Genomic DNA, 27,827 nt, shown 5'->3' with positions numbered 1-27,827 from the left:
TCTGGAACTAGGTATCGAGCTGTTGACTGCAACTATGAGTCCTCCGCCCTGGGCTTGGAGACTCCGATCCCGTCTATGAATGGTATACGATTTACTAAAGTATTCAGAGTCTTTAATTTCGCTCTTAAACCATGTCTCAGTTAGCATCATAATATCTGGTTTTCCACTTTCTATCAAATTATTTAGTTGTGGCTTCTTTTTCACTAAGGATTGACAGTTAATATTGAATATTCTGAGGGGTCTTGATCCAGTTAAAGTCTTGGGTTTAGGTTTAATTGGTGTTGATGCATAAGTTGGACTTGATAGACTACTGATGCTGGTGTTATCTGAACAGCTGCTATCTCTTGGATTTGAATGCAGATCACTTGTTCTATGCAGGTCAAACAGCACAGAGCTATAGTTGTTGCCCTGACAGATTGTGCATATCCATGCTGGAGTTCTGTCATCTTCAAAAGCATGGTACATGGAGTCAGTCACTTGCTGGCAATGACTGTGGAACCATGACTCACAGGTTTCGCACATAATAGCCTTATTTTCCCAGGTAATTTGGGTTTTACATACCGCGCAGTAATTGGCTGAATCATTGGGAGTAATTTCATAATTTTTATTAGAGTTAGTTTTGTCTCTTGTTTTGTCTCTATTAAGATATCGGAACTTAGCTCTTTTTCCTCCTCTTCTTCCACGCTTTCTCCTGCGCTTTCTCCTATTTTTGCAAATTCCAAGCTGATCTGGAAGTCTAAAAAACTTTTTTAGGATCTCAGTTGAGCAGAACTTTCTGGTGTTGGAAAAACATGATTTTGATGGGTCCAGCAGTAGAAGTACTAGAGTACTGCAAAGGTTTTTTAATTACCATAACAGGATACTGCGGTGAAAAAAAAAAAAAAAACAAAAAACAAAAAACACCTTTAATTTAACTGTGCCGTGTTAATAAATCTATATCTGTGAATAAGTTGTTGTAATCTCACAACCGGTAGGCTTGGCTTAGGCTGGTATGCGATTTAGAAGCTTTTGTTTAGCCTAGTAGTGTAGGCCTAACTGTATTTGGCCTAGCCAGATTTGTTTAGCCTGGTAGTGTAGGCCTAGCAGTATTAGGCCTAGCCAGATTTTAGGTAGATTAGACTAAAGTCTGATTTTAATTTGGCAGCATAAAATAGATAAATAGTCAGTTTATTTCTTGTATTTAACAACTCTATATGATACAATCCTAGTCATACACCATCAAATACTATCAACAGACAATCACTTTTCCTAGGCCTGCAGGATCAGATTTTGTCTGTAGGGAGATAAGGCTATTGGTATTGCCTATGAACTACTTTGTAAGGGGCTAGCTTTTTAATAATAACTGCTAAGAGTTTTTTGCTAATTTATGGGAATTTCAGCGGCCAATTTCCAACATTTATTCTGTAGATTGCTTTTATAACTATTTTTAACACTACACAAACCGTAATACAGCAGAACAAAACGTGCAAAAACTGTGATTTTAGTTGAGCTAGTCATTAGTGAAGTCGACCGACTCGGCGCCTCCACAGTTTTTTTTAACTAAGGAGAATATTGTCCATTACTTTTCTGGCGGGTTATAACCATAGTTAAAGTACTGTTATTCTGTCCACTAAATTCATTATTTATAAAATAAGTCAAATATTACTGGGGAAGGTAATCCAACCTGTCCTGTACCCTTCAATCATCTTGCAACATTTAAACTGAATTCCTGTACACGATGTGCTTTCAATTTCCTAAGTACACAGTGTGTGTTATGCCTAGCATTAAACTTTTTCTCCAACAAATATGCCCAGTTTCTCTTGTAAAAACCTGGTTTTTACAGGCTACACGAAGTTGAGTCGGTTTGTATCAGTCCGTTTATTCTCTTCCTTATTAGAGGTAAAAGGTTTCATCCGAGAAGACTAACAGACAGTGGTACCAAGACAGATCTAAAGCAAACGCAAACTGATGTTTAAAGACAAGGTAGAAACAGAAGAATACAAATTATGTACCAACCTTGTTTGCAATTCATTAATGGAAACTGGTATAATTAAGCGTACTGCAGACTACAAACACTAATCGACATGATTAAAGTGACAGATACCGGTTGAGTTGCAGAGGATGTAAATTACTCGCAAACAGCAACATCACCTTATCGACTTGGAAGTGTGTAGGCATATGAAGTGCCACAGAATGCGTATACAGATCAATGGTCTAAATCATGCATCTTGAAAAAACAAAGGATGTATTTGCTGATGGTGCGAAAGAAATTATGAAAGCTATAAGGTCTACACCATCTAGCTTCTAAACTGAATAAACAAATAAGAAAACCTGTAGTTCAGATGTTCCGAAAAGTCAGATAGGGGAAAAAACGATGAGAAAGCGTCAGGGGATTATAAAGAGAAAATCTTCGAAGCAATGAGCAGCTTCCTCCTTCCTCGTACGGTACTCAACAAACGTGTCGCAGTAGGACAATTTAATACAGTACCTGTATTACCATGTTGATAATTATTTTTCTTTTATATTTTTGCAAATAGTTTAAGAACCTGTATCCGTCATATAATGTATTGTTTTGATGTATTATGTTAATTTGGATGCACCACTTGTGTGTGTGCCACCGATGCAAAGGTGTCATTTCCTAATAAATTATTATTATTAGTAAAAAAGCTTGTATATCTTACGGTACACGATGCAGGCCCCGGTTCATAAGTTAACTAATAAACATTCCACAATACCTTACCGTAATCATTCCACATAATGTGTTGTATTCTTTGTAAATATATACACAGCTATTTGGTTTGATAAATGAAGACTATACCTCCAGTGATTTACAGTTCAATATATGTGTGTACTCTTGAAGGAAAAAGTTGTTGGCTAAATTGTATTTTATGTACTAAAAGGCGTTCTACGTTCCCAAACACTGTTTATAAAATGTACTGGAGAAAAAATTCACTGCACTGTTTATACGGCAAACAATAATCTATACAGTAATACCATTTTCTCTTTCGGTTAGTGTATATAAAAACAAGAAACTGTTTTGTTGTTATTCACCACACTGGTTAACTAATAAAAATGCTTTACGGTACTGAGTATTGCGTATAGCTTTTATTTGCTGTATGTTGTAAATTGTATGTGTTTCGTTTGTTACAATTAATACATAGGTGGTGGAGGTTATAAATGATCTGTTCAACATTGTACTGAAATTGTGCATAATGATTAAGGCTAAGGATAATTAAGGCATGACTTATATCAAATTAGTGGCGGTTGTTGAAAGAGAACATTATCTATACGTAATATGGAATTACGTACTCTAGGCAAATCGGATCACCTTCCATAATGTCGTCATTTTTGCAAATTCAAAGAATAACAAACGTAGGCCTATTATGTTAGAGTGTTGACAAAGTGCAAGGCAGCGAGGCAAGCGAGGCAGGCCAAATATTTGTGCGAGGCATCATTTTATCATTTCCAAAAGTGCGAGGCATGCGAGGCAAATAGTTTACAATTCCAAAAAGGTGCGAGGCATATCTTAACGTGCTATTATGCTATATTATAGGCCTAATAATCAATCATTTATATTTTGATAATAGGCGTAGCGTATCTAAATAGATTCGTGTATACACACATCATGTTATTTATTTTTATGTAACGATTATTTTTTTATTCAAGTCATATCGTGTCAAATTTTACAAAAGTGCCCAAACAAACATGTGCATCCGTATGCGCCATATTTTAAAAATCTGAACGATAGTCTTCAACTTTCGATAAACAATAATTGTTATAGCGACACTCATCAAATGTTTGTTGGCATTTCGAGCGTGTTCACTTTACAATTAATTTAACATGTCTCTCGAACATAGCAGAGTGAAAATAATATTTTGGCACACCCCGCGCATCGATCCGGTAGACCCGAGAGATGGAAAATCCTTCTTTACTATAGCACGTGGTTTCAGCAGCAACGCACAGACTTCTCTCTGAGCGGCGTGCCAAAGACATTTTTGACATTCCATTCTCTAGGAAATCAACATGTGTACTGCAAATAAAGTGAACAGCGATGACCAGGACAAGTTCAATAACTGGCGGTGAATAAAAGGTAACTGATATGCCGATCAAATAACATGCCGCAAAGAAAAAAAATTTAATGAAGAAGAATCACATAAAAAGTAACAAATAAATCCTTATATTAATGATTATACAGGCGTGTTTCTCACACACTGTTCGCTAATTTCACTTATTCAATGTTTAATATTTTGTTTCTATGGAGCGCCAAAAGAGCAACGATAATAGAGGACTAAACCTCAGTGGAATGCGTCAATTTCTCATGCATTTATTGGTGAAAAACACATTTAATTTGTCAATAAAAAATGCTGTAATAAGTTACTTCTGTTTCTGTTCTGTTTTTAAAGAATAATAATCAATCCTAAATCAACATCACTACCTAGCCTAGACAGTATCAACAGTAACATTTTTCCTTTCTGACAAGTGAAAGTGACAAAGCCTATTGAAATTGTATGTGATTTTCACCAAATAATGCGTTAAATATATGGATTCCACAGAGTTTTTAGCCCTCTTATTAATTTTGCTCTTTTGGCGTTCCATAGAAACGAAAATATTTGAACATTGAGTGTGCGAAATTCGCGAACAGTATGTGAAGAAAACGTCTGTAAAATCAACAATTTAACGGATTTATTGTTACTTTTATGTGATTTTCTTCATTAAAGTAGGTCTACTAATTCTAAGGAGTAGTATTCAGGATAATTGGTTAACAAAGTTCGAGTTAAAATACAAGGCAGGTGCAAAAGGGAAATAGTGGGCCTTGGCTACTTCAATTTCGGTGATTTCCTGCCTCGCAATTTTGGGAAATGATAAAATGATGCCTCGCATTTTTGATGATGGTAAAACGATGCCTCGCATAAATTTCTGACTTGCCTCGCTTGCCTTCCCTGCCTCGCTGCCTCGCACTTTGTTACTACCCATTATGTTATTATTATAATTCTGTAATTTCCCAGGAAGCAAAAATATACCGTATCCTACTATTATAAGGCGACAATGCATATTAAATAGTTAACGCTTGGACTACATTTTTTGTCAGTCAGTATTTGATATTAGCTAATCTACTAAAAGATAAAGGTTTACCTAAAAGGTAAGTACGTGCTCTAGGCAAATATATTCACCTTTTATTGTCGTCAAATTCAACGGATCACAAACGTAGGCCTATTATGTTATCATAATTCTGTAATTTCCCAGGATGCAAAAATATACCGTATTCTATTGTTGTAAGGCGACTATGCATATTAAATAGCTAACGATTGGACGCCATTTTTACAAATTGTGGGAAAAAGAGTTAAGGTAAGAATCCTTCTTGATATAAACAGTCATAACGTAAATGAAGTCAGTATTAAATATGAGTTAAAAACTACTAAAAGATAAAGGTCTCCGTTTAGGTTAATAAAATAATTCTGTAGTTTCAGAAAATAGTTAAAACATCGGAAGCCGCCATTTTTCTGTTTCGTTGAGGAAGAAAAGGAACAACTAAGGTAAGAATGAATTTTGTGATTTTTTTTATAATCCTCCATTATATATTTTATCGCATTTTATGTGTGCGCTTATCAAATAATCATCATAATTATCATTATAAATTGTCATTTTCTATAATAGAAATGTTAAAGAGACAATATAGCGAAGTACGTTTTAGGGACTTCCTTAGTGAACTGAATGAAGTATACAGCGGTGATAGATTTCGATTGTTAAGATTTCTTCTTCATAACTACCTAAGTATCTCAGTGTTAGCTCGTACCGATATCAGTGCACTTGAATTATTCAATGAACTTGAAGATAGAGGACACATAAGCCCAACTGAAGTGAAACTTCTATCAGAAATTGCAGAAGTGACACAGTTAAAACCTGCACAAACTGTTGTTGAAGCATACGCGAAAGGTGTCAAAGGGGGAACAGGATTGTCACTTTATCGAAAGGTCTTGTTTACAGCGCTGACAGCAGTGACAGAAGATGATATGCGTAAGTTACGAGCTTTCTACAAACTAGATCGATACGGCTTTGGAAATATCTGGGACCTAGTATTCCACCTGGAGAAAGAGTTACTTTTAGACAAAACAGAAGAGAAAATAAAACGGTTTGCGGGCAAACTCAATTCCGTAGCAGCGAATGAAATACTAGGTATGTAGCCTACAAAATTCATTCATCTGATCAAACGTCTCAATTGATATGTCTGTAATTATATTTCTACTTTTAAGTTAAAATGTTGTATTGGTACTTTATGTAACACTTTAATATCTATTTTTTTAATTTTGCAGGTAAACTGTCAACATTAAAAGAGGCAGAAGACAATTTACAATCGACGTCATCAACAGAACAAGGTGAATCTATTTACTATCTATTTAATATCTATTAGTAGGTTTCGTCAAAGTTTTTCTGGTATCTAACCCGGACCTTTTGTTTGTTGTAAATTTATTGATAACAACTGTAGTTTTTGTTTGTTTGGCAGGTCTGGATGCAGGAACAGATGTGCCATCAGTACCGAAAGGTATTCTAATGATTTCGTTATCATAATCATTGTTTTAAAGAATGTTACAAGACCCCAGAAAAGGCCAATTTTAAATCTGAGTAATATTTAGTAACGACGTTCTTCTTTCTTTAGAGTTAACCTCCAAGGAGTTCAAGACAATGATACTAAAGACATCAAACTGGTACCAAAAAGGAGACAAACTAACCATGCTAAGACTGCTGTTCAAAGACAAGATAGATGACGCAACAAAACACCAAAACGTGAAGAGCTTGTTTGATGACTTAATGACCTCTGGAAAACTGAAGCGTACAGACTACAAAGTTATAATCGACATGATCAAAATTACCGATACCCGCGGAGTTGTAGAGGAGGTGAAATCACTCAGTGATGCAAACAAGGATGGCAACATTACATCATTCTCGGTCTATCGACAAACACTGATGGAGATGGGGAAAGTACTTTCACCAGAGGAGGCAAAACAGGTGGGATTCCAAAATGACGTACCGGATAAGGAGTATACAGACCAATGGTCTCTAATCTTGCATCTTGAAAAGACAACGAATGTATTTGCTGATGGTGTGGATGAATTTATTGAAGACCTTAATGACATAAATCTACACCATGTAGCTTTGAAACTTCAACCGATAGCAAAAAAGTAAGAAGTTGTATTCCTGATGTTTCAAAAAGTCAGAAAAGTTTGATTAATTTTGAGTTGTGATTTTTTTTAAGGTGGAGGTAATAAGCAAGTGTGAGACAGACAACGGTTGGGCGGGGCTTTCCCTCTCACAATTTTAAATAGATTTAGGGCCTAGGCTATTGCAAGTTTTACAGCAAATTATATCTTTACATGGCAACGGTATGTACTTCTTATCCCAAGGTATTTTTATCATCATTATTAACATTTTCATTGTTTTACATAATAAAAGTAGTGTAAACTTTAGGAAATAATTGTAACGTAAGAAGCGCTTGTACATTGGATGGTGTTTTTAGCTAGGTAGTTATGTTTACATCTAGGGTGGAAGGGGTGATTTTGGAAATTTGTATTATATCAGTATCATCTAATCGACACTAAATCAGTAGATTATTTAATCCTTTCATAAGTTTAATCATTTCAGGAAAGTAATAGAATAAAAATCCTATCCAAGGCATACAAAAAGTATAATGTGTAAAGTCAAATAATTCTGTAATATTTAGAATAAAATGTTTAAATTTCATTATTACCTATAATTTGTATAGATGTCTTTTACTTGTTTCGTTTTTAAATTACACGTAGATCTCAAACTACACTACTACCAAATAATACATAAACATAGCTTTAAAAAGTACTTTACCACCTACGTACTACGCGTCGTGTATTGGAATTGAACAAAATGAGCGCGTATTTTTACTGTAATGTAGCGCGCAACTTGTAATCCGGTTGCTGCGCAACAATGATTAATATTGGTGGTGGTGGTTCTTCTTATTAATAAGATTTTTCAGACCACTGCAATATTTATATAACGTCGTTGGTAACAATTTACTATTAGGCCCTACTGAGGCAACGAAAACATAAACACATCGAATGAAGAACATTTTAATGCTGATGATGTTATGCCTACCTTTGAATAGGCATACATGAACATATAGGATGCCTATAACTACAAGGCCTACTAGGCCTGCCGATTGTGAACAGTCTTACGTAACTGATCTTAAATCAAAAGGGGTCATAATTGGCAATACCATCGGCGAAGGAACGTATTCAAAAGTTAAACAAGTTTTTCTAAGTAATTTACACACACCAGCAGCCATGAAAATAATCACCCGCCAAAGAGTTGAAGACGATTACTTTAGTAAGTTTCTTCCGCGCGAGATGGAAATTCTCCAGGACATCAGTCACCCAAATATTACAAAAGTACTCGATATAATTTACGTCAGAAATAAAATCTGTATTCTGATGGAGCTGGCTTACAGAGGTGATCTTCTGAAACACATTCAGAAGCATAGGTACATTAAAGAAGACCACGCAACAATCATGTTTCGCCAGATTCTTACGGCTGTGAGATATTTACACTCACGCGGGTATTTCCACCGCGATCTTAAATGCGAGAACATTCTATTGCACGATAACCTGACGGTGAAAATAAGCGACTTTGGGTTTGCGCGTCAATGGAGTGACGCTAATCGACTTTGCATGACGTTTTGTGGCAGCTCGGCTTACGCGTCACCCGAAATATTGAAGGGGATTGCGTATGACCCTCACGACGCCGACATCTGGAGCATAGGGGTAGTGCTTTTCGTTATGGTAAGTAGCCCTCTTTGAGATAAATAGTTTTTATAAAGTACTACTAAAATCCATGCCTCTCCTCTTCATGATGCACTCTTAACAGATCAGAAGAAGGGCATTGGTGTCAAACAATATTGTTTTGATGCTATAGCATTTTTTCAGATGAGTCGGCATAATGGAAATAAAATCACTTTTTTAAAATATATCATAGGCCTATATGTGGAAAAATCCGAACAATTACGTCACACGCACTTTTTTTTCAATAATATGACTTTTATTTCAGATTATTGGATCAATGCCATACGATGACTCCAACATCAACAGAATTATCGCAACGATGGATTTAGACCGCGTTCCATTCCCTAAATTAAGCCATATTTCAAGAGAAGCTACAGACTTAATCAAATCTATTCTACGAAAGGATCCTAGAAAACGACTGACTATCAATCAAATACTAAACCACACATGGATCAGTCAATCAAATGACGCGCGCGTGGTATAGCGCCTTAATTACGTGTACTTGATATTTATACGGTCAGCAGGGCGCCACCGATTTCCGAAATAAAATTAAACAAATTAGCAAATTCATATATTTTATATCATTATTTTAGTCATATACTGTACTTCTCTAGACTGGCATGTCTCATAACAGTTTGACCGCGTGCGTAATATGGGCATGCATTTGACCACAGTAACACCAAGAACAAAATATTGAACAAATTCATTCTAAATGCATTTGATAGTAAATATTTTATTTTGCAAAAAGAAATGAAAGTCATAATTGCGGAAGTTCAAAAATATTGGGTTTGATATTTTTAAATTTTAACATACTGAGCCTAATATACCCAAGTATAAAATTATGATGGTCGAGTAGGCAACCACTATTTCAAAAGGTTGCGTCCGTATTCAACATTCACCCCGTACATGCTCAACCGGTGAGGCTTATTGACAAAATATACACATACCATGCACCAACTTCTTGCACAAATACATCATTAAATGTAACAGTACGTAACGTTAAATCAATGTATGGAATGATTGAATGTATATGCAAACCACATACAGTACATTAATCTGACAGCAAGCCTGAAATGTCTTATCAATGTAGGCCTACGACCAACCTTTCATACATATGGGAGTATACAACCATCGCTCATTTACTTGATTGATCGAGCTAGGCCCCCAACACCTATCATTTCGTTATAGGCCTAGCTTTATAAACATACCTTCTTCTCTCAGTTTGAAAGCAACTGACATCCTGATAGTAGCTTCAGACTTTTCTTTTTGTATTGTGGGTCACTTTAAATTCCATTAACAATGATTTTCTTCAAATAGTTAACTGTTAGGCCTAGAGTGTGTCAGAGTGCACTTATCCCTCGCATCCAATTCTGTACTTTTGATTGTCTGCTGCAACTTTTGATAAACGTGCTATGATTGGTTGAATGTTCAGAAATTCAACCAATCAGCCTGTCTGAAAAGTAGAGCAGGTCTTTACTACTTTTCTGAGTGTGAAGCTACACAAAATAAAGTTTGTGTGATCAGATAAATTATAAAGTGGGCATAAGAATCTGTTCTTAGATTTCAAAATGTCTGTCAGACAAATATATGATGGCAGTGTATATGCCTGTTAAAATTTAATAATGAGAAAAGTAGAGTGTTGTGGTACTATTTGAATTACAATGATAAACTATGCCAGCTGCCTTAATTATCAGTAATATAACCTACAATTCCATTTTTTCCTGAGTATAAGTGTAACATTGCATTCACACTGTGTTCAATATTTATTGGTAGTACTACTCAATAAAAGCTTTGTCTCGCTCAATCAGAATATAAAAATGAGCAAATAATAAATGAATGTTAATTCATTTTTTAAGCTCTGTCTATACTATCAAACTTTATGTGACAAACAAAATGTGATGTGCCCATATATGGACATGATGATGTCATATCACTAACGTGTTTAAGCATATTACTACCATATTTGGGTACATCTCACTTTTTTGTCAAACTAGTTTGATAGTGCTTTAGAGCTTTAGAGCACTCTCAATGAGTATCAGTAAGTACTGAGTATTTACTAAATAAGTCAGGATATTTAAATACAGAAGTAAACATTGAAGGAAAGGGAGTTCTTTCCATAAAATAAAATATATTTAGAAATGTAGAAGCTAGAAAAGTTTTGAAAATTACATGATTGTTTTTAAAAATTGTATTAAATGGACACTAAATTTTAATTCACATTTCTTCGTACACTGTCACTTTATTTGGTCCCAAGTTCCAATTCATTCAAAACATGAAATAAGTTCCTCTACTTTTATCAGCAAGTTACATTAGGAATTGAGTAAAAAATAGACAGAGGTCAAAGTTCACCAGGATCTGAAAAAAAGTTGATATGATTAAAACACATGCATTAGTGAGACAGACCGTATTTGTACTTTAATCTCATTGCCTCATCTTTCGGATGGAATTTTAAGTCATTTATTGAAATTTAGTTTTTCCTATAATCGTAACAATTTAAGTTTACTTACCATGTTTATTTTGTGTTTCTTGATGTTTAACAGTTTCCGCCTGACTTTGATCACCAGCATACAATTCTTGTTGTAGTGCTTTTATTTCATTATCATAATCCGGCCACTCGGCCACTATTCTTTTGGCGCTAACTAATTTAGGTTCTTTAGTCAGAGGATTATTGCACTGGAAAGAGAAGAGACCAGAGTATGATGTCATAATTGAGTTATAACTAATTATTAATTACCAATTTACATACAAAGCTAAGCAAAATTAATTAAATTCACTGGCTAAACCCAGGGGCCTTGGAGCTTACGGGGGCCCCTGAGCAGGCCTCTGCATCACGCCCACTGATTTAATGGCTGATAAGCTCAGAATAACTACGCGGAAAATTAGATTTTTCGGTTACATGATGCGCCAAGAAACTCAACTGTTTTGTATTGTGTGTCACATTTTGAAACTGTAAAATTATTACAACTTACCAAATCTATTGTTTTTGCTTTTGTTTTTTCTCGATCACTACACCAAGTTTCACACCACATCCATTCTTGCGGTAATGAGAAGATGGCAACTTGATGTATCATGTTGTTTGGAAGATCCTAAAAAAAAAACCGTCACATCATTTATTTACAATTATTATATATACAGTAATTATACTTCAATAACAAGCAACAAAAAAATACAAACTTATAAACAAATTGTGTACACACACCTGATCAAGATTTGATAAACTATTTGGGTCTTGGCTAAGACCTTGATATTGACCTCTTAATCTATCACCAGCAGCTATCTTGCGGAACTTTACCAGATCAACCACATACAAAGCACTGGTGAGGAAGAACAAAAAGAAACTCTAGCAGTGACTTAAATAAAATCATTTTCCATTGTAACAAGATACAATAAAGCTCTGTCTACACTATCAAACTTTATGCGACAAAAAAATGTGATGTGCCCATATATGGACATGATGATGTAATACCACTACAATATTTAAGCGTATTACTACCATATTTGGGCACATCACACTTTTTTTGATAGTGTAGACAGATGAGATGAGATTTCTTAACAATACCCAAAAACCAGAAAATTTATAAATTCTAGAGCAATTACTTAGTAACAGGTATTTTCTATTGTGACCAGATGCTTATGTGAGTCAGGTTTTTCATACAGAGAGATACAGGAAAGTATCTAAAAAAATCCAATAATTGACTTTACCTAATGTGATACTTGCGGCCAGCCAGATGACTAGCCCAGTAGCCCGACTTCCAAAATCTGAATCCATCCATTTCTACACGACTGTCACAGAAGGGTGTGTATCCATAAGGAGCACCTTTCAGATCCAGATCAGCTAAGTCTTGGAGGTCGGCTCTTACAATCTGCAATGCAAAAATGCTTGAATGAGGTCAGAGGTTAAAGTTTGTATGAACAGAATAAAGTACTACATACACTATTCGTTTTACAAGATAGGTATCTGCCATTATTCAATTATTTCCATAAAAATAGAATTTGTCAAAAACAAAATTATCACCTGATCTGCGTCCACAAATATAATCTTCTTAACATGAAGTGGAAAAAGAACATCGAGGAAAAGTATTTTATACCTAAAATTTAAAAAAACTTAGTATAAAGCTCTGTCTACACTATCAAACTAGTTTGACAAATAAAGTGAGATCCCTAAATAATAGTGATATGATGTCATCATGTCCATATATGGGCACATCATATTTTTACATAAAGTTTGACAGTGTAGACAGAGTTTAAGTTATTCTCTGTGGATTTTATAACATCCACCCTCTTCAATATCTGCCTCCTTCCATAGCCCTACTAGTCATATCCTTTAAATCATTTTAATAGACTCCTTACCCCCAAATCATCCTCTGTTTCTCAGTCTGTTGGTGTAACCACCTAGGCCATTTGTACTGCACCAATTCATATTCAAAACCATATTTCTCTGCCATATGCGGCAAAAATTCCTTAATTGATAAAAATTAAATTTTTTAGTTTGGTGACTTTCCTGTTTTATGTCAAACCAATAATAATTAAAAAGAATGAAGTTCTAACCTTGTGTTTAGGCGACAAATAATTTTTCAAAAACCAGAATTTAACTTTTGATTTAGTGTTTTTCAAAACACTTAACATCATAATTCTGGAAAAAAAAGATTGAAAAAAGGTTAGTTAATACAGCACATAACATATTAGCCTTCGATTAGCTACTAAATAAAAATGTACATATATAAATGCAGTAACAAATAGAGTAACACCCTTTAAATCAAAAGTAACTGGTTTCAATTCTGATTGCTGGTCTTATTACAGTACTGGTCTGATAAAAGTATAGTATATTTGTAAAAACTTTGTTACCTACCTTAGAAAGCGTTCGTAGAGATGTCCTGATGCCAGGGAAAAGATGTTGAGAGTTGTGTCTTTCTCTTCAGTAGACGTCACCTTCTTACCTCCAGCCATACTGGAAAACACACTTAAAAGTTGTGAAACATAACTTACAAAAACGCATCACCTCAACAAACTTTTAGTATGAGATGAAAATTTGATTTTAATAATAGTATTTTGAATTTGTATAGTGCCATTGCTATGATCATTGTTCATGGCGCTGTAGACTTAAATACGTGCTTCCGTCTAAGGGTCATGCCATGTCAGTTCTGCCAATTCTAGCACTCTCTCATCTGCACACTGTAGCTACTGTATGGATTATAAATATTCACCAGGCCTATATTTTACCCTCCTTATCTGATATGACTTGCTCTACTACCAGAAAAAAAGTTTTCATATTTAAGAAGACCTCAGTAGTGTTAACTGGTGAAAAGTAGTAGCATTAGAGAGGTTTCGCCATCTTACGAATACGATAACGAAAACGGATACGTCACGCGCACGTATTCGTTTTCGTAAGCCATAAAAAAAGAGGCGCGTCCAAAATATGACTGGGGTAAATTTGAGCGAAGCGCAGGTGGTACGTGTTGCTTGGCTGCCTAGGCCTAGCGTAACATCAAAGCGAGTGAGGACTTTAAAAACTGCTATTTATCAAAATTGACTGGAATTTAATAAATTACTTTAGTAAATTACTTTTAATAAATCTATAATTATATTATAATCATGAATCATTCCTGATTCAAATGCAAAATGTGCAAAATAGATATTATACTCGTTTTGTAGTTACGAATATGACTGGTGATATTCGTCAACACGAATACGCTTTACGAATATGAAATGGGGATCAGCTCAAAAGTTTCACAAATGTATGACGTATCCGTTTTCGTTATCGTATTCGTAAGGTGGCGAAACCTCCCTATTAGCTAAGAAAATCCCACAGGGGCTGAAAAAAAACCAGATTTAAGCACTTATCTATATTATATTTGACAAAAAGTTGAGTTCCTTACTTAGAAATCGAGTTCCATAGTCCGCCCTCATTTTCATCATTATCTTCAGTTAATATATCCTCATTCATTTTATCAGGCTTCTTTGAAACCTGTAAAAGACGTTAGTTACCATAGTAATATCAAATTGTTATATAAACAAAGATTACAGAAATGACAAAAACTACCATAAAAACCACCAGCACTAAATTACACCATTAAAATAAAGCACACACAAAAGTCACACCACTACATTTTTTTTGCTAAAATATTATTTTGCCGCTAGTGCTATATAAATATTTAAAAATGTTTACCTTTATTTTAAGAATTTTACTTTTAAAACTATCCATGATTACAATGGCTTCATCTTGATTTGACTCAGCACCCTGAACACTGAAAGGAAAGATTGGCATTCATAAAGTTTTGAGAAAACCAAGGAAATACGATTAGCGTTACAAAATTGCTCATGAGAAGGCAATATTTCCATACTTACTTTGAGATTTCATATATTTCAGATGACCGGCCTTCTCTCAGACTTAATATCCAAGCTCCAGGGTTAGCTTTTAATTGGAAATATCCCTAAATAATAATAATAATAAAAAACATGAGATAGTGTATTATGGTGTGCTGTGTGAACCGAAATTAGGAAATAAAAGCAAATAGTTTAGCTAATGGTAAACTGTTCAAGCCTCTAGTCACAGATTTTCTATGGTGATACAGCTTCTAAAAGATCAGAAAAAATATTTTAGACTCACCAGATTGGCCATTACAATAGTGTCAACAATCACAGGTTGGTTTTTGGTACCAAGGGTAAACTGTAACCCCCTAGGGGGCTGACCCGAATTCTGGTCATAACAATGACCTTCCAGTAGCAGGTACTCCAACTCATAACTACCATAAACAGCACCGTTTGCCTACAACAAATTATTATAACATAATTAAATATTAAAATTACATTATATAAAGCCTTGTCTACATTATCAAACTTTATGCGACAACAAAATGTGATGTGCCCATAAATGGACATGATGATGTCATATCACTACCATATTTGGGCATACCACTACCATATTTGGGCACATCACAAACTAGTTTGATAGTATAGACGGACCTTTACAGTAAAATGTATAAGCTAAGTGTTAGTTAGATCTCATGGGATCTAGATTAAAAAGGACAGGATATTAGGAGGGGAGGGTGGGGGGTGTCAGTTCAACCATATGAACACTTCTAGCTACAGGCTTGGATATGTGCTTTATAAAACACTTAAAATTACATCATTGCCAGGATTTTAAGAGTAAAAATTTGAATTATGGTAAAAGTAATCCAAAAATAAATATATTGTACATTTACTAGAGGGCCTCTTCAAGCTGTACTGCTGTAGTACAACTGTTGAAAAAATTTAAATAAAAAAAATCTATACAATTTCAGGGGTTTTACCACAAAATACAATACATTACAATAAACAAACTCAACTTTTTCTGTGGAGATGTGTACCAAATGATATATATACCCATACCTCAGATAGTTTAATATTATCCAGATCATAGGGAGTGTTGACAGATTCCACAAGCCAGCTTTCAGGGGTGATGAGGTTCATTGTAAGCAACACATCTGGTGGCATGTCATCAAACTTGGCTGACGGACCAGATGACAGAGAGCTGTCAACTTGGAACAACAACTCGGGTTCAAAAACGTAACGATAGAAGCTAAAAAGTTAGAAAAACAGCCGAATATTATTAAGCCAGAGCAACTGTATGTATAACGGACCAGATGACAGAGAGCTGTCAACATGGAACAACAACTCAGGCTCAAAAACGTAACGGTAGACACTAAAAGTTTTTTAAAAAGCTGATTAATTATTATTAGTCAGAGCAACTGTATGAATTTCATTCATTCTAACAATTCTTACATTCAAATTTGTTTTTTATGTCTCTGTCTACACTATTAAACTAGTTTGACAAAAAAAACATACTATGGCAGTGATATGACATCATCATGTCCATATGATGAGCACATCACATTTTGTTGTCACATAAAGTTTGATAGTGCTTTATACAGTGAAAAGGTAACAAAGATCTCATTCTCATTCTTTATCACCTTTTCAATGGCATTTCTGAAAGCTTGTCTCTTGGATTCAGAAACAAGGTCAATCTAACGTTCAAGACTCGGGTCAAGACATGGATTATCTGACTCCATTTCTGGCAATTTCTTGAGAGCGGGTCAAGTACGGCAGTGATCTCATAGCTAGGTAAGTCTGGATTATTAGCTTCAACCTCTAAAACACTGCAAAATACAAAACAAATATTTACATATACTCTAGTTAATACTAGTCATTAAAAAATATCTATATGTATGTAAAAATCTCTTTTTATAAGTGAAATAATTATTTGTGTTGATTTGTTTTTCTACAGAAGTGAAAACTGCAAAATGGCCTACTGAAAATCTGATTTTATAAATCTTTGTTTTCATGATTTGGGGGGACAATACATCTTTAATACTAGTCTCTGTGGGTGATGTAACCACTAGAATAACATAATTTCAAGCATGTACATTTGACTACAAAGAGACTACTATCAGTGGTTTCAGTCAATTGATATTTAGAGGTGTACACATTACTGTACCTGTGTTCCCGTTTCCATTTAGGCACATCTCTTCTGTCTTCAGGTTGGGAGCTATCAGCCATCAGAGCATCAATTTTCATGATAAGATCATTCTTATTGTTTTCTACATTATCCAACAATTTCACCTACAATACAAAATTTTTAACAATGAAAAATTAAACATATAATATAACTTATATATGTCTTTTTAAAAATAGCCATTTTATTTATAATTTCTTACTTTATTTTTTACGCTATTCGCCGATGTTTCCGTGACTAATTTTTCCAGAAGTTGAAAATCTTCTACCACTAAATGTTCATCCTCTCTAAAAGGTCCGAACACCTGAAAAATATGAAGTGGAAAAAAAATTAGATTAAATCATTGTTGGTGTTCAAAGCTCTGTCTACATTATCAAAATTTATGTGACAAAAAAATGTGATGTGCCTATATATGGACATGATGATGTCATATCACTACCATATTTGGGCATATCACTATCATATTTGGGCACATCACACTTTTTTTGTCAAACTAGTTTGATAGTGTAGACAGAGTTTTAGATGACTTAGCTCCTAGGTTAAAATCTGCCTGATCATCATCTTACTGTGCAGAACCATGTATAAGTTGCACAAGGATGCAAAGATAAATTCCTATGACTTATCTCTCAAAGAATTCACCTACCCTTCCATTGCAAACTATAGCGGCCTGACCTCCTGCTAATGACAGTGTCTTCTCAGTAAACTGACGGTAGGTTGAGAATACAGATGACATATCTTGCTGATAGTACTGTTTGAAAAGCTCCAGATCCATACCCTTCAAGAAAATGTGTGATAAAATGAATTGATACAAAGAGATATTATACTAAAAAAGAGGGGGAAAATAAACAAAAACTACTTCTTTTGGTATACTATTAAATATTGTAAATGTAATTGTGAATAAATGTGTACGTAAATAAATACAGATAATATAACCTAATTTATAATCTAATACTCCTTCAATTTCTTATTTAAGAATACATCCATACAAAAACATGATTATAGACAACATCTTATATACCTGTAAGTCAAAGATGCTCTCCAGGTGAAATGCCATCCTGAGATGAGAGCGAGTTTTCTTGTAGTAATTAGTCAGTACAATTTATTTTGTCGTTTTATACATAATTTTACTTTCTATAGATTTTTAAAAATAAAAGATTGAATGAATGCATTACTTACATTCACATATAACTCCTCTACTTGTTTACTTCCAGCACTTATCGCGTCAAAGTTTTCCTTCTTCAATAATTTTTGCACAAATAATTTAGCATGATTTCTGGTCTGAGTCTGAAGAGCTGCATGTACTGCTTTAGAAAGCCACAAGGATTTTTCTGATGAACTGCTTGGATTAAATATTACACCAACTCGGGAAATGCTTGACAGTTTCTGGTAAAATAAAAGAAAATGAAGACAAAAATAGTTTATTATGCACGCTTTACTGTTCCATTCTATTATAAATCTAAATGTTGTGCTTTCCATGCCTTAAACCAATGTCTAATAAACGACCATTTTATAGTTCCAAAAATCAGAATTTTGAAATAGTGGGGGTCACCTAAAAATGGTGAAATGAAGGGCTGATCTTAATTTGATGTCCTATCTTTTGCATTACAATTTGCAAAATTTAGGGGGCCCGGGCCGCCCCTGTCACCAATCACATAAATCACATTTCACTTAATTCAATAAGTATTTTCCTTAAATTGTATTCACTTAGATAGGAGATTTTTTAATTTTAAGAGTAAGTGTTTCCCTAAAAATGGTGAAATGAAGGGCTGATCTTAATTTGATGTCCTATCTTTTGCATTACAATTTGCAAAATTTAGGGGGCCCGGGCCGCCCCTGTCACCAATCACATAAATCACATTTCACTTAATTCAATAAGTATTTTCCTTAAATTGTATTCACTTAGATAGGAGATTTTTTAATTTTAAGAGTAAGTGTTTCCCTTAGCCTAAGTGTGATTGATGAATACGGCCACTGATGTCAAATCATTTCTGCTGTTAAAAATGGTTAAATTCATAATGTACACACTGTGACCAAAACCCCGACTCCAAATGTGGTGTTTAATTGGATTGAGATGCTTTAGTTTATAAGTACATACTAAGTATTTAAATGCGTTAGAAAGCAGCTCCCGCCCTTGGTCTGTATGTAAGTCACCAACAATCCACATTGTGGCCTGCCGTACAGAATCATCATCTACAAAACAAGAAAATACAAATAATTTAAGAACACAACAATATTTAGATAGATAGAACAATACTCTAATAAGTACCACACTAAACACTTAAATATGTATTGTCCCCCAAAAACATGAAAAATGAAGATTAATAAAATCAAACTTTAAATAAGTAAATAACTATTATGTGACATTAAAATTTAAAGAAAACAAAATTTAGGGGGACAATATATCTTAAAGTGTTTTCTGATGCTACAGCAATGAGGATGAAGACACAACTTGTTGTATAATAGTATTTATCTTACCTCGTTTAGTAAAATATTTCATGTTGTCAGCAATTACAGTTGACGTTTGAGATGAAGTCAAAGTGGTAATATCATCTTGTAAAGAAAGTCCCTCTAAGAAGAAAAATGTGAAATAATACAATATGCTCCATCCCAATATTTAGGGAAATAGTTTTTTGAAAAATATGTAATGAAGTTCTATAAAGACTTACCGATACTGGAAGTGAAAGAAATGAATTTGACACTGGGGTCAAGAATTCTTGGGTTTAGTCTCGGCATCACATGGGGTTGGGTCATAAGGTACTCCAGAGGATCCATTCTATCTGTCAGCTTTGCCTACATTGTTAAACAAAGAATAATTGTATCATAATAGTTTTACATGGAATCCTTCTAATGGATCCTTCTAATGGTTAGATAAAACTAAACCTATAAGAAACTCTTTAGAGGATTCATGTTACCCTATAAATTGCTCTCTGTATGTCTGGGGTGCCCGTCAAAACAGCAGTTACAACTGTCTCTTCAAAATCCTCTGGTCCAAGCTGAAAACAAAATAATTTGAAAATATATCAATGTTGTGTACTGTATAATCATAATGTGAAAAATTTCATTCTTTAAGGCTCCGTCTACACTATCAAACTAGTGTAAAAAAAAAACTGATGTGTCTAAATATGGTACTGATGTGTCTAAATATGGTAGTGATCTGCCCAAATATGGTAGTGATCTGTCCAAATATGGTATGAATGTGTGTGTCTTACCTTATCGACTGGCAATGGTTTACCATTGAGTAACACTTGTGGCAGGCTAGGAAGAGCTGTCCGTTCAAAGAAAGCTTTGGCACCCTAAATTAAAGAAATATAAAGTAGTTGATACATGATATATTCTTGTCATATATATGTTGAGTTCCGAATGTTGTTTTTGCATCAACACTCAGTGAGTAGGGAATATTATGAATTATTGACAATTGAAGCTCATTACCATGCCTATTAGCACTAATGCTCTGTCTACACTATCAAACTAGTTTGACAAAAAAAATTGTGGTAGTGACATTCCCAAATACAGTAGTGATATGACATCATCATGACCATATATATGGTCACATTTTTTTGTCATATATAGTTTGATAATGTAGACAGAGCTTTACACATGTAAAACTAATATTTCTTTCTTTCAGTATAATAGTAGAATACTATACTAGTTTCCCTTCTATTTCAAGCATCCTTTTTTCTGTTTTTTCCTCCTCTAAATTGTCTTTACTTACCCTTCCAGCTTCACTGTACTCGGAATTACTTGCAATTATTGCATCAAAATCCTGGTGTTTATATACGTTATCAAACGTCTCTTTCACATGATTCAGTTCAAGTTGATTTTCACCTGCAAGCTCGTAGATCTGTAAAGTATTTCAAAATGAAAATTATTTCATAAAACAACAGTGAAAACAAAAATTCTCAATAGCAATTTTCTCTTATGATAAAACTGCACTCCCAGGACCTTCATAAAAAATTATTTATATTTAGAACATCTTGTGTAAATATTTGTACTGTGAACGGATTGCCAATTACAGGAGACTGAATCACAATTAAAGGGCTTAGTTTAATAGACACTAGTATTACTAACCCTATGTTAGCATATATGAGAAAGAATGCATTTTTACACACACACTAAAGAGAGAAAGAGTCAATCATCAGCAATATGGCATATAATAATATCAAGGTACAGTAGAACTCATATTTCCGGACTTACCAGTGGTTGGCTATAGAGTTAACACATATATTTCCCTTTGTTTATTTCACAGTAAAGTATCCACTTAATAGGGGTGTCTCCTGAATAGGGGTGCCCCCCCAATGGAGGGGGTTCTACTGTATAGGTAACACATTTAAATACAAGTCATACTTGTCATTTTTAAGAGGGCCCCTGAATATCAGCTGGCCTGCGGGTTCAGCTGGAAGGGTTACCCTCTATAAATAAAGTTGAAATAAAAAAATAAAAAAATAAATATCTGACTAACCCTTGCGACAAGATCTAACGCTTTATCTGGAGTATTTTCAATCAACACGTAATTAAAAATTCTTTGAAGGGCAACGCCAACATCTTCTTGCCCATCGGCATCTTCGTTATCCGTCACGAAAACAAGTCCGTACCGAATCGGTGCGTTGTTCGCAAAAAATATCTCAAGCTGCTGTATAAGTACGCCGCTTTCTGGTTTAATTGGATCCAAAATAAAAACCTGGAAAATTAAACAATAGAGGTGTTGTTGTTGTTTATTGATTTTCCACAAATAATACATAAATATTCTTAATAAATCATTAATTATTTATAAATGCGGATGGTGGTCAAAATAATTCTAGAAATAGACTTTAAGCAGAGACCACAATTAACACAAAGTTAAGCGTGCGCAGAATGAATTTAAGCCGTGTAAAATAATATCCATACCGATTTACTGGTCATTTACTTACCAAATTAAAGAAGTTCCTTCTCACGTGTCTCATCATACCAGGGAACGTTGGCCTAAGCATCTCATGCATGGAGCTTGGCCAGTTGCTATAGCGATCATCCTCTTCTAAATTGTTTACAAACTATTGATAAAAGTGAAGAAAAAAAACATTATTATTATTTTTAATTTACTATGCAAGAAAAACATAAACATATTTTTAAGACGTATTGCACAATGGCAAGATATCTGAAAGTTTGATAACATCCAGGCTATGTGTGATAACATCCAGGCCATGCATGATAACATCCAGGCTATGCGTGATAACATCCATGCCATGCGTGATAACATCCAGGCCATGCGTGATAACATCCAGGCCATGTGTGATAACATCCAGACTATGTGTGATAACATCCAGGCTATGTGTGATAACATCCAGACTATGTGTGATAACATCAATGCGATGTGTGATAACATCCAGGCCATGTGTGATAACATCTAGGCCATGTGTGATAACATCCAGGCTATGTGTGATAACATCCAGGCTATGTGTGATAACATCCAGACTATGTGTGATAACATCCAGGCTATGTGTGTACTGTATAATATATGTGTATGAATGAATTCCCATATTCTTTATTTATACTTACCATTACAGCATGGTCTCTAATATCAATTGCAAAATCGCCTTCATTTGCTACAAGCTGTACTTTCAATAGTTTTTCAATGTTTTTGCCCTAAGTAATATAAACATAAAAAGTCAGTATTAATATAAAGAGTTTTTTTCCTGCTACTATATAGATTACTTAAGCAATAATTTCAAAGAAAAAAATAGTAATGTATACCTTAATATCTAAAGCATGTAGTCCATTCATGATACTAGCCTCAGTCTTCAACAAATCAAGGAGCCTGCAAAATGTATAACAAGACACTAATATCAACTATATAATACAAATTAGAATTTGATTATAATTTGATAATTTGAATATTACTTATGTACTAATGAAAAAGTTGGCAGGTATATTAATGTAAAGAAAGCTTACATGAATGGATCAGCAATGTCCATATCAATGGCCAGACCATTTATCATCAGCATATCCTCACCAGCATCTAAGCCAATACTGCTGTATGAAATCTAGCAAGAAAATAATCATGGCTTTAACTCTGTCTACAATATCAAGCTTTGTCTACACTATCAAATATGGTAGCAATATTCCGGAATATGGTAGTAATATGACATCATCTTGTCCATATATGGGCACATCACATTTTTGTTTGTTTGTTTGATAGTTTGATAGTGTATACAGAGATTTAACATCACATCATATTTAATCACAAAATATAAAATATATAGGCTTACCCTCTGATTGGTTATAATTTCCTTTTTGAATTCTTCTCTTAAAGGAGTTTTAACCAATGAATGAGCTCGCATTGGGAAATTCTGACTAATGTCACGCATTACGTCTAATGCATCATTCACGTCCGATGTCATCACACGCTGGGCAGCCTGATACGAAATATCTATAACAAAAAGAAAACAAAAAGACAATAAAATATAAGGTATGTCAAAATATTTTCTCAACTTTGTCTAAGTAATCTCACTTGCATTGATGAAAGGCTAGTGTTTCCCGAAAGCTCTGGAAATTTTTCTGGCTGTTTTACTTTATCGTTTTGATTTAGATTTTTGCTTATTTTATTTGTACAGTATCTAGATTGAAATCCAGCCACTGATACCCACAGCATTGTCATTTTCCAGTGCTTATTTTATTTGTATCTCCATTGAGATCCAGCCACTAATACCCACAGCATTGTCATTTTCCAGTGCTTATTTTATTTGTATGTCCATTGAGATCCAGCCACTGATACCCACAGCATTGTCATTTTCCAGTGCTTATTTTATTTGTATCTCCATTGAGATCCAGCCACTAATACCCACAGCATTGTCATTTTCCAGTGCTTATTTTATTTGTATGTCCATTGAGATCCAGCCACTGATACCCACAGCATTGTCATTTTTCAGTGCTTATTTTATTTGTATCTCCATTGAGATCCAGCCACTAATACCCACAGAATTGTCATTTTTGCCTTTGGTGATATTTCAAGATATAATCATGGAGGATCAATATATACAATTCATTTACCTTGTAATTGCCATACTTTTAAAGGCGTCATTTTATTACTCTCTTCAACCAAATGATTCTGAAATTGTTTTAAATTACTTGACAATTCTGGATAAATTTCTCTATAAAAAAGTAATGAAAAGAAGATTATTACATTTGGCTTGTAATGTTAGTTAAATATACATCCATATATAGTGGCAGATCAAGGACTTAAGCTTTGTCTACACTATCAAACTTTATGTGACAAAAAAGTGTGATATGCCCATACATGGACATCACACTTTTTTTGTCAAACTAGTTTGATAGTGTAGACAGAGCTTTAGAGAAGAAAGGGGGAGGGGAAGAGGCCAATACATTTTCTCTTATATTTTGCATTGTAATTTCCTGGGCTTCTACCCTATAATATGGGCTAGTAAAATCTACTACCACGCGCCTAATCTATTCCTGTAACCATAACCAAACTGAGTCCAGAACAGCCAGGTCGTGTCTCACATAACCAAAACAAATAAAAACTCACTCAAGTTTTGAAAATATAAAACCGTTGATCTCATCTGGTACGTCCGTGTTATCTTGGTTTGATTGTTGTGAATCCTCATTTTTCTTTGAGTCGTCGTAAGCTTTGTACTCTGTGCTTTTAATTGCAAGTTCCACTCCATACCCTGATAGGCGTTCCTTTCTTGCGGAAGTATTCTGAAGAGAATCAATCATCAGAAACATCCATTGACAATCAATCGAATTTGTTATTTATTTATACTGGGTAACATCTTCAGTCAAAGACTGGTCTCCTCAAGGGCCCAGCGGCTGTGTGTGTACTAGTACACCGGGTTAACCACTACTTGTCTCGAAAGATGTACTAGGTCCACTCACTCGCATTCATTTCGTAACATTATTTATGTTATTTACATAACAAACAAAAAATGAATTGGGGAGACCAGGGTCAGTGAACTTAATCACTGTGGCAGAGCCGGTTGAACCAATCAATTATTATTTGTCTTTTATATGTAGTTTTACAAAAATGAAAAAGTAAATACCTTAATATAATGTCTGAATAAATATTTAATAAGTTGATGCTCTGCTAAATTCGCTAAATATTTATGAAATATGTTTAATTTTGAGTTAAATTCATTCATAGAACCATAGAGGATGACAGTGGTATTGGGAGCATCACTGGCTCTGGATGGATATATATGATCAACCTCATATATTATGGCTGCTTCACTGCAAAGGAAAAAAATAAAATTATGATGTCATATCACTACCATATTTGAGCATACCACTATCATATTTGGGTACATCACACTTTCATTGTCACATGTTTGATAGTGTAGACAGAGCTTTAAGTTTATAATTTTTTTTATACATATATTTATACATACTTATATTATTTTTTATAGATATATTTATTTGATTATTGTAAAAAGAGATTTCATGATTACTGCTTCAAGTTTAAAAATGAACTCAAGATGTGATTTTGATAAGTAAAGGTTGATATACAGATAATTTATGAAGAGGACAAAAATGATGATGGCAATCGTAAATAGTGATGATAAGGTTGTGAAGAAATAAGCCAATTTTTTACTAACCTTTGATCAGCAGTATTAATTAGTGATTCAACTTCGTTTAGAGCACATGTGACTTTGCCGTGAACTTCTACAAATATAGAACAGTCCAAATCACCCACAACTTCTGCTGCCATCTAAGAAATGATATTAAGCAGAGTTAATAAAAACAATGTATTTATAGGAACGAACAACCTGCCAGACTTATTGGTCGAAGGAAGGAAACATTTTATATTAAATTTTTGATATTTGTTTGTTATTATTTATTTATACTGGCCGACCTCTTCAGTTAAAGACTGGTCTCCCAGGGGGCAAAGTTATGATCAGTGGCTGTGATGTACTTGTACACCGGGGTAACCCCCTACTCTTCTCGAAAGGTATACTAGGTTCTTTAAAGTGCACATGAGCTAGATGTATACACTGGACCTACGGTTTAAAGTCCTTATCCGAGAAGACTCGTTCTACCACCAGAACCATAGAGCGAATGAGGCTCGAACCCTCGTTAATGTTATGGCTGATGTAATTACGGTTCCACTTTCTTAACCGCTCGTCCGCTCACTCGCCTATTAGCATACACAGCATAAAGTGATTTTTTGTTAAGAAGTGTTCATAGAAAAAGCACACATTCAGCTGAGGTGGCAGGCATTATGCTAATAAGGTACTAATTTACAGGTAGAGTAGATATAATGCAAAGACAGAAAAAAAGTACAAACTTGGTTATGTAGTGCAATCTTTGGTGAGAAGGAATGGAGTGAGAGGCTGAGTTTGAGGAGAGCTAAGTCAGACTCTGTTAGTCCTACTCGGCTAGCAAACTTCAAGGAAAGCTCATAGTACATCTCATCACTTTCTGCAATTATAAGAAAAAATACAGTTAAAAAATTTTGCACCGGTTATGATCATGAAAAGTGGTCTTCAAACAAAGTTGTTGATTAATACAAATGGTTCTATATGACGATATAGAAGTTTATTTTTTACAATTTATCAGAATTGAGAAAATCTCTTTTTTTCATTGTGTATATTGATATGAAAAGTATAAAGTATGAAAAGTATATGAAATATTATAAATTTATCAAACCAAACTGTAAGACAGTTATTTTACCCTCTCCAACGTCAGATTGTGATATACCAACGATACTTTCAAAGAATTCCCAGAATGCATCATTTTTATGGCTTGCTATATATTCACTAGACTCGGACAAGATAGGTGTAGCTGGCCACTTGGCATCAAGACTTGTTGTGATTGGTCGACGAGGTACAGCCCTGCTGGTTGTCAGTAATAATGAACTAATAACTGCCCATAAGATTGTTAACTCCATCGAAACACAATTTCTAAGGAAAAAATTAAAATAATGCCTATAATTAAATACCATATTTTCTCGGGAATAGTCCCACCTCGGGTATAAATAATCCCATCCCCGAACTATGGTGTGATAACATTTTAATATAGGCCTACTATAGACTACTATTACTAAGCCCTAGAGTACAGTACAGTATTTTTATTTATTAAATATTATTTCCTCTAAAAAATATTTACTGAATTTAAATTTTGAATTCAATTTACATTAATCAAATATTTATTAATTATCATTTCATTTGTAATTTGAATTCATATATTATAAATATATATTTTTTTTAATTTAAAAAAAAATCTGAATAGGCCTATATAGGATAGCTAGGCCCGCTAGGCCTACTTCTGTCGGTTCCACTGCCACCACCCCACCACGCGGTTGTGTGTATTATTTATTATACACACTAGGCCTAGGCCTAGCTTCTAGGCTTGGCTACTAAATATGTAGTTGTCTAATGTTACGTGTAGCAGCCCTAGCTATCGTTTGCATCATTAATGTTCTGTACTTACACAACACAAAAGGTGTTGATGTTATTAAATACATTAATTATTTAATTGGAATAAATGAGAAGGTCGCGTGGCAAAAACCGTCCGGTCCGGTACTTCGGCTTTGTTTTTAGTGTGTGGGACACATGGACGCAGAA

At 34.3% G+C, this 27,827-nt stretch overlaps 2 protein-coding genes across 5 annotated transcripts; one reads left to right on the top strand and one right to left on the bottom strand.

The window, feature by feature from the left end:
- Positions 1-4,989: 4,989 nt before the first annotated feature.
- Positions 4,990-7,717, top strand: LOC144842885 (uncharacterized). 3 transcript variants are annotated; one of them, XM_078699469.1, is made up of 7 exons: positions 5,003-5,119; positions 5,224-5,325; positions 5,442-5,513; positions 5,635-6,153; positions 6,291-6,353; positions 6,482-6,520; positions 6,635-7,717. In XM_078699469.1, the coding sequence occupies exons 4-7, from the start codon at positions 5,637-5,639 to the stop codon at positions 7,159-7,161; spliced, it is 1,146 nt and encodes a 381-aa protein (XP_078555595.1). In that variant the 5' UTR covers positions 5,003-5,119; positions 5,224-5,325; positions 5,442-5,513; positions 5,635-5,636; the 3' UTR covers positions 7,162-7,717. The 3 variants fall into 3 exon arrangements, with proteins under 3 accessions (XP_078555596.1, XP_078555595.1, XP_078555594.1); XM_078699470.1 differs by lacking the exon at positions 5,224-5,325 and having other exon boundaries at positions 4,990-5,119; XM_078699468.1 differs by lacking the exon at positions 5,003-5,119 and having other exon boundaries at positions 5,128-5,325.
- Positions 7,718-9,496: 1,779 nt separating this feature from the next.
- On the bottom strand, positions 9,497-27,800 carry LOC144842858 (UDP-glucose:glycoprotein glucosyltransferase 1-like). Of its 2 annotated transcripts, none has more exons than XM_078699411.1 (38): positions 27,694-27,800; positions 26,935-27,164; positions 26,549-26,682; positions 25,860-25,972; positions 25,308-25,494; positions 24,794-24,966; positions 24,298-24,398; positions 23,517-23,677; positions 23,200-23,291; positions 23,002-23,065; positions 22,807-22,893; positions 22,182-22,301; positions 21,734-21,952; positions 20,987-21,115; positions 20,484-20,567; positions 20,187-20,267; positions 19,941-20,064; positions 19,750-19,842; positions 19,370-19,464; positions 18,451-18,657; positions 17,918-18,049; positions 17,477-17,578; positions 17,257-17,381; positions 16,733-16,918; positions 16,152-16,341; positions 15,391-15,549; positions 15,129-15,214; positions 14,950-15,028; positions 14,660-14,748; positions 13,633-13,743; positions 13,332-13,416; positions 13,134-13,243; positions 12,799-12,871; positions 12,486-12,646; positions 11,983-12,097; positions 11,753-11,869; positions 11,291-11,456; positions 9,497-11,138 (listed from the first exon to the last, which is right to left on the bottom strand). In XM_078699411.1, the coding sequence occupies exons 2-38, from the start codon at positions 27,149-27,151 to the stop codon at positions 11,122-11,124; spliced, it is 4,584 nt and encodes a 1,527-aa protein (XP_078555537.1). In that variant the 5' UTR covers positions 27,152-27,164; positions 27,694-27,800; the 3' UTR covers positions 9,497-11,121. The 2 variants fall into 2 exon arrangements, with proteins under 2 accessions (XP_078555537.1, XP_078555538.1); XM_078699412.1 differs by having other exon boundaries at positions 13,633-13,731.
- Between the last annotated feature and the right edge of the window lie 27 nt (positions 27,801-27,827).

This window comes from Antedon bifida, chromosome 5 (genome assembly GCF_963402885.1).
Source record: "Antedon bifida chromosome 5, ecAntBifi1.1, whole genome shotgun sequence".
Taxonomy (NCBI): Eukaryota; Metazoa; Echinodermata; class Crinoidea; order Comatulida; family Antedonidae; genus Antedon; species Antedon bifida.
This window is presented reverse-complemented; position numbering and strand designations above follow the sequence as displayed.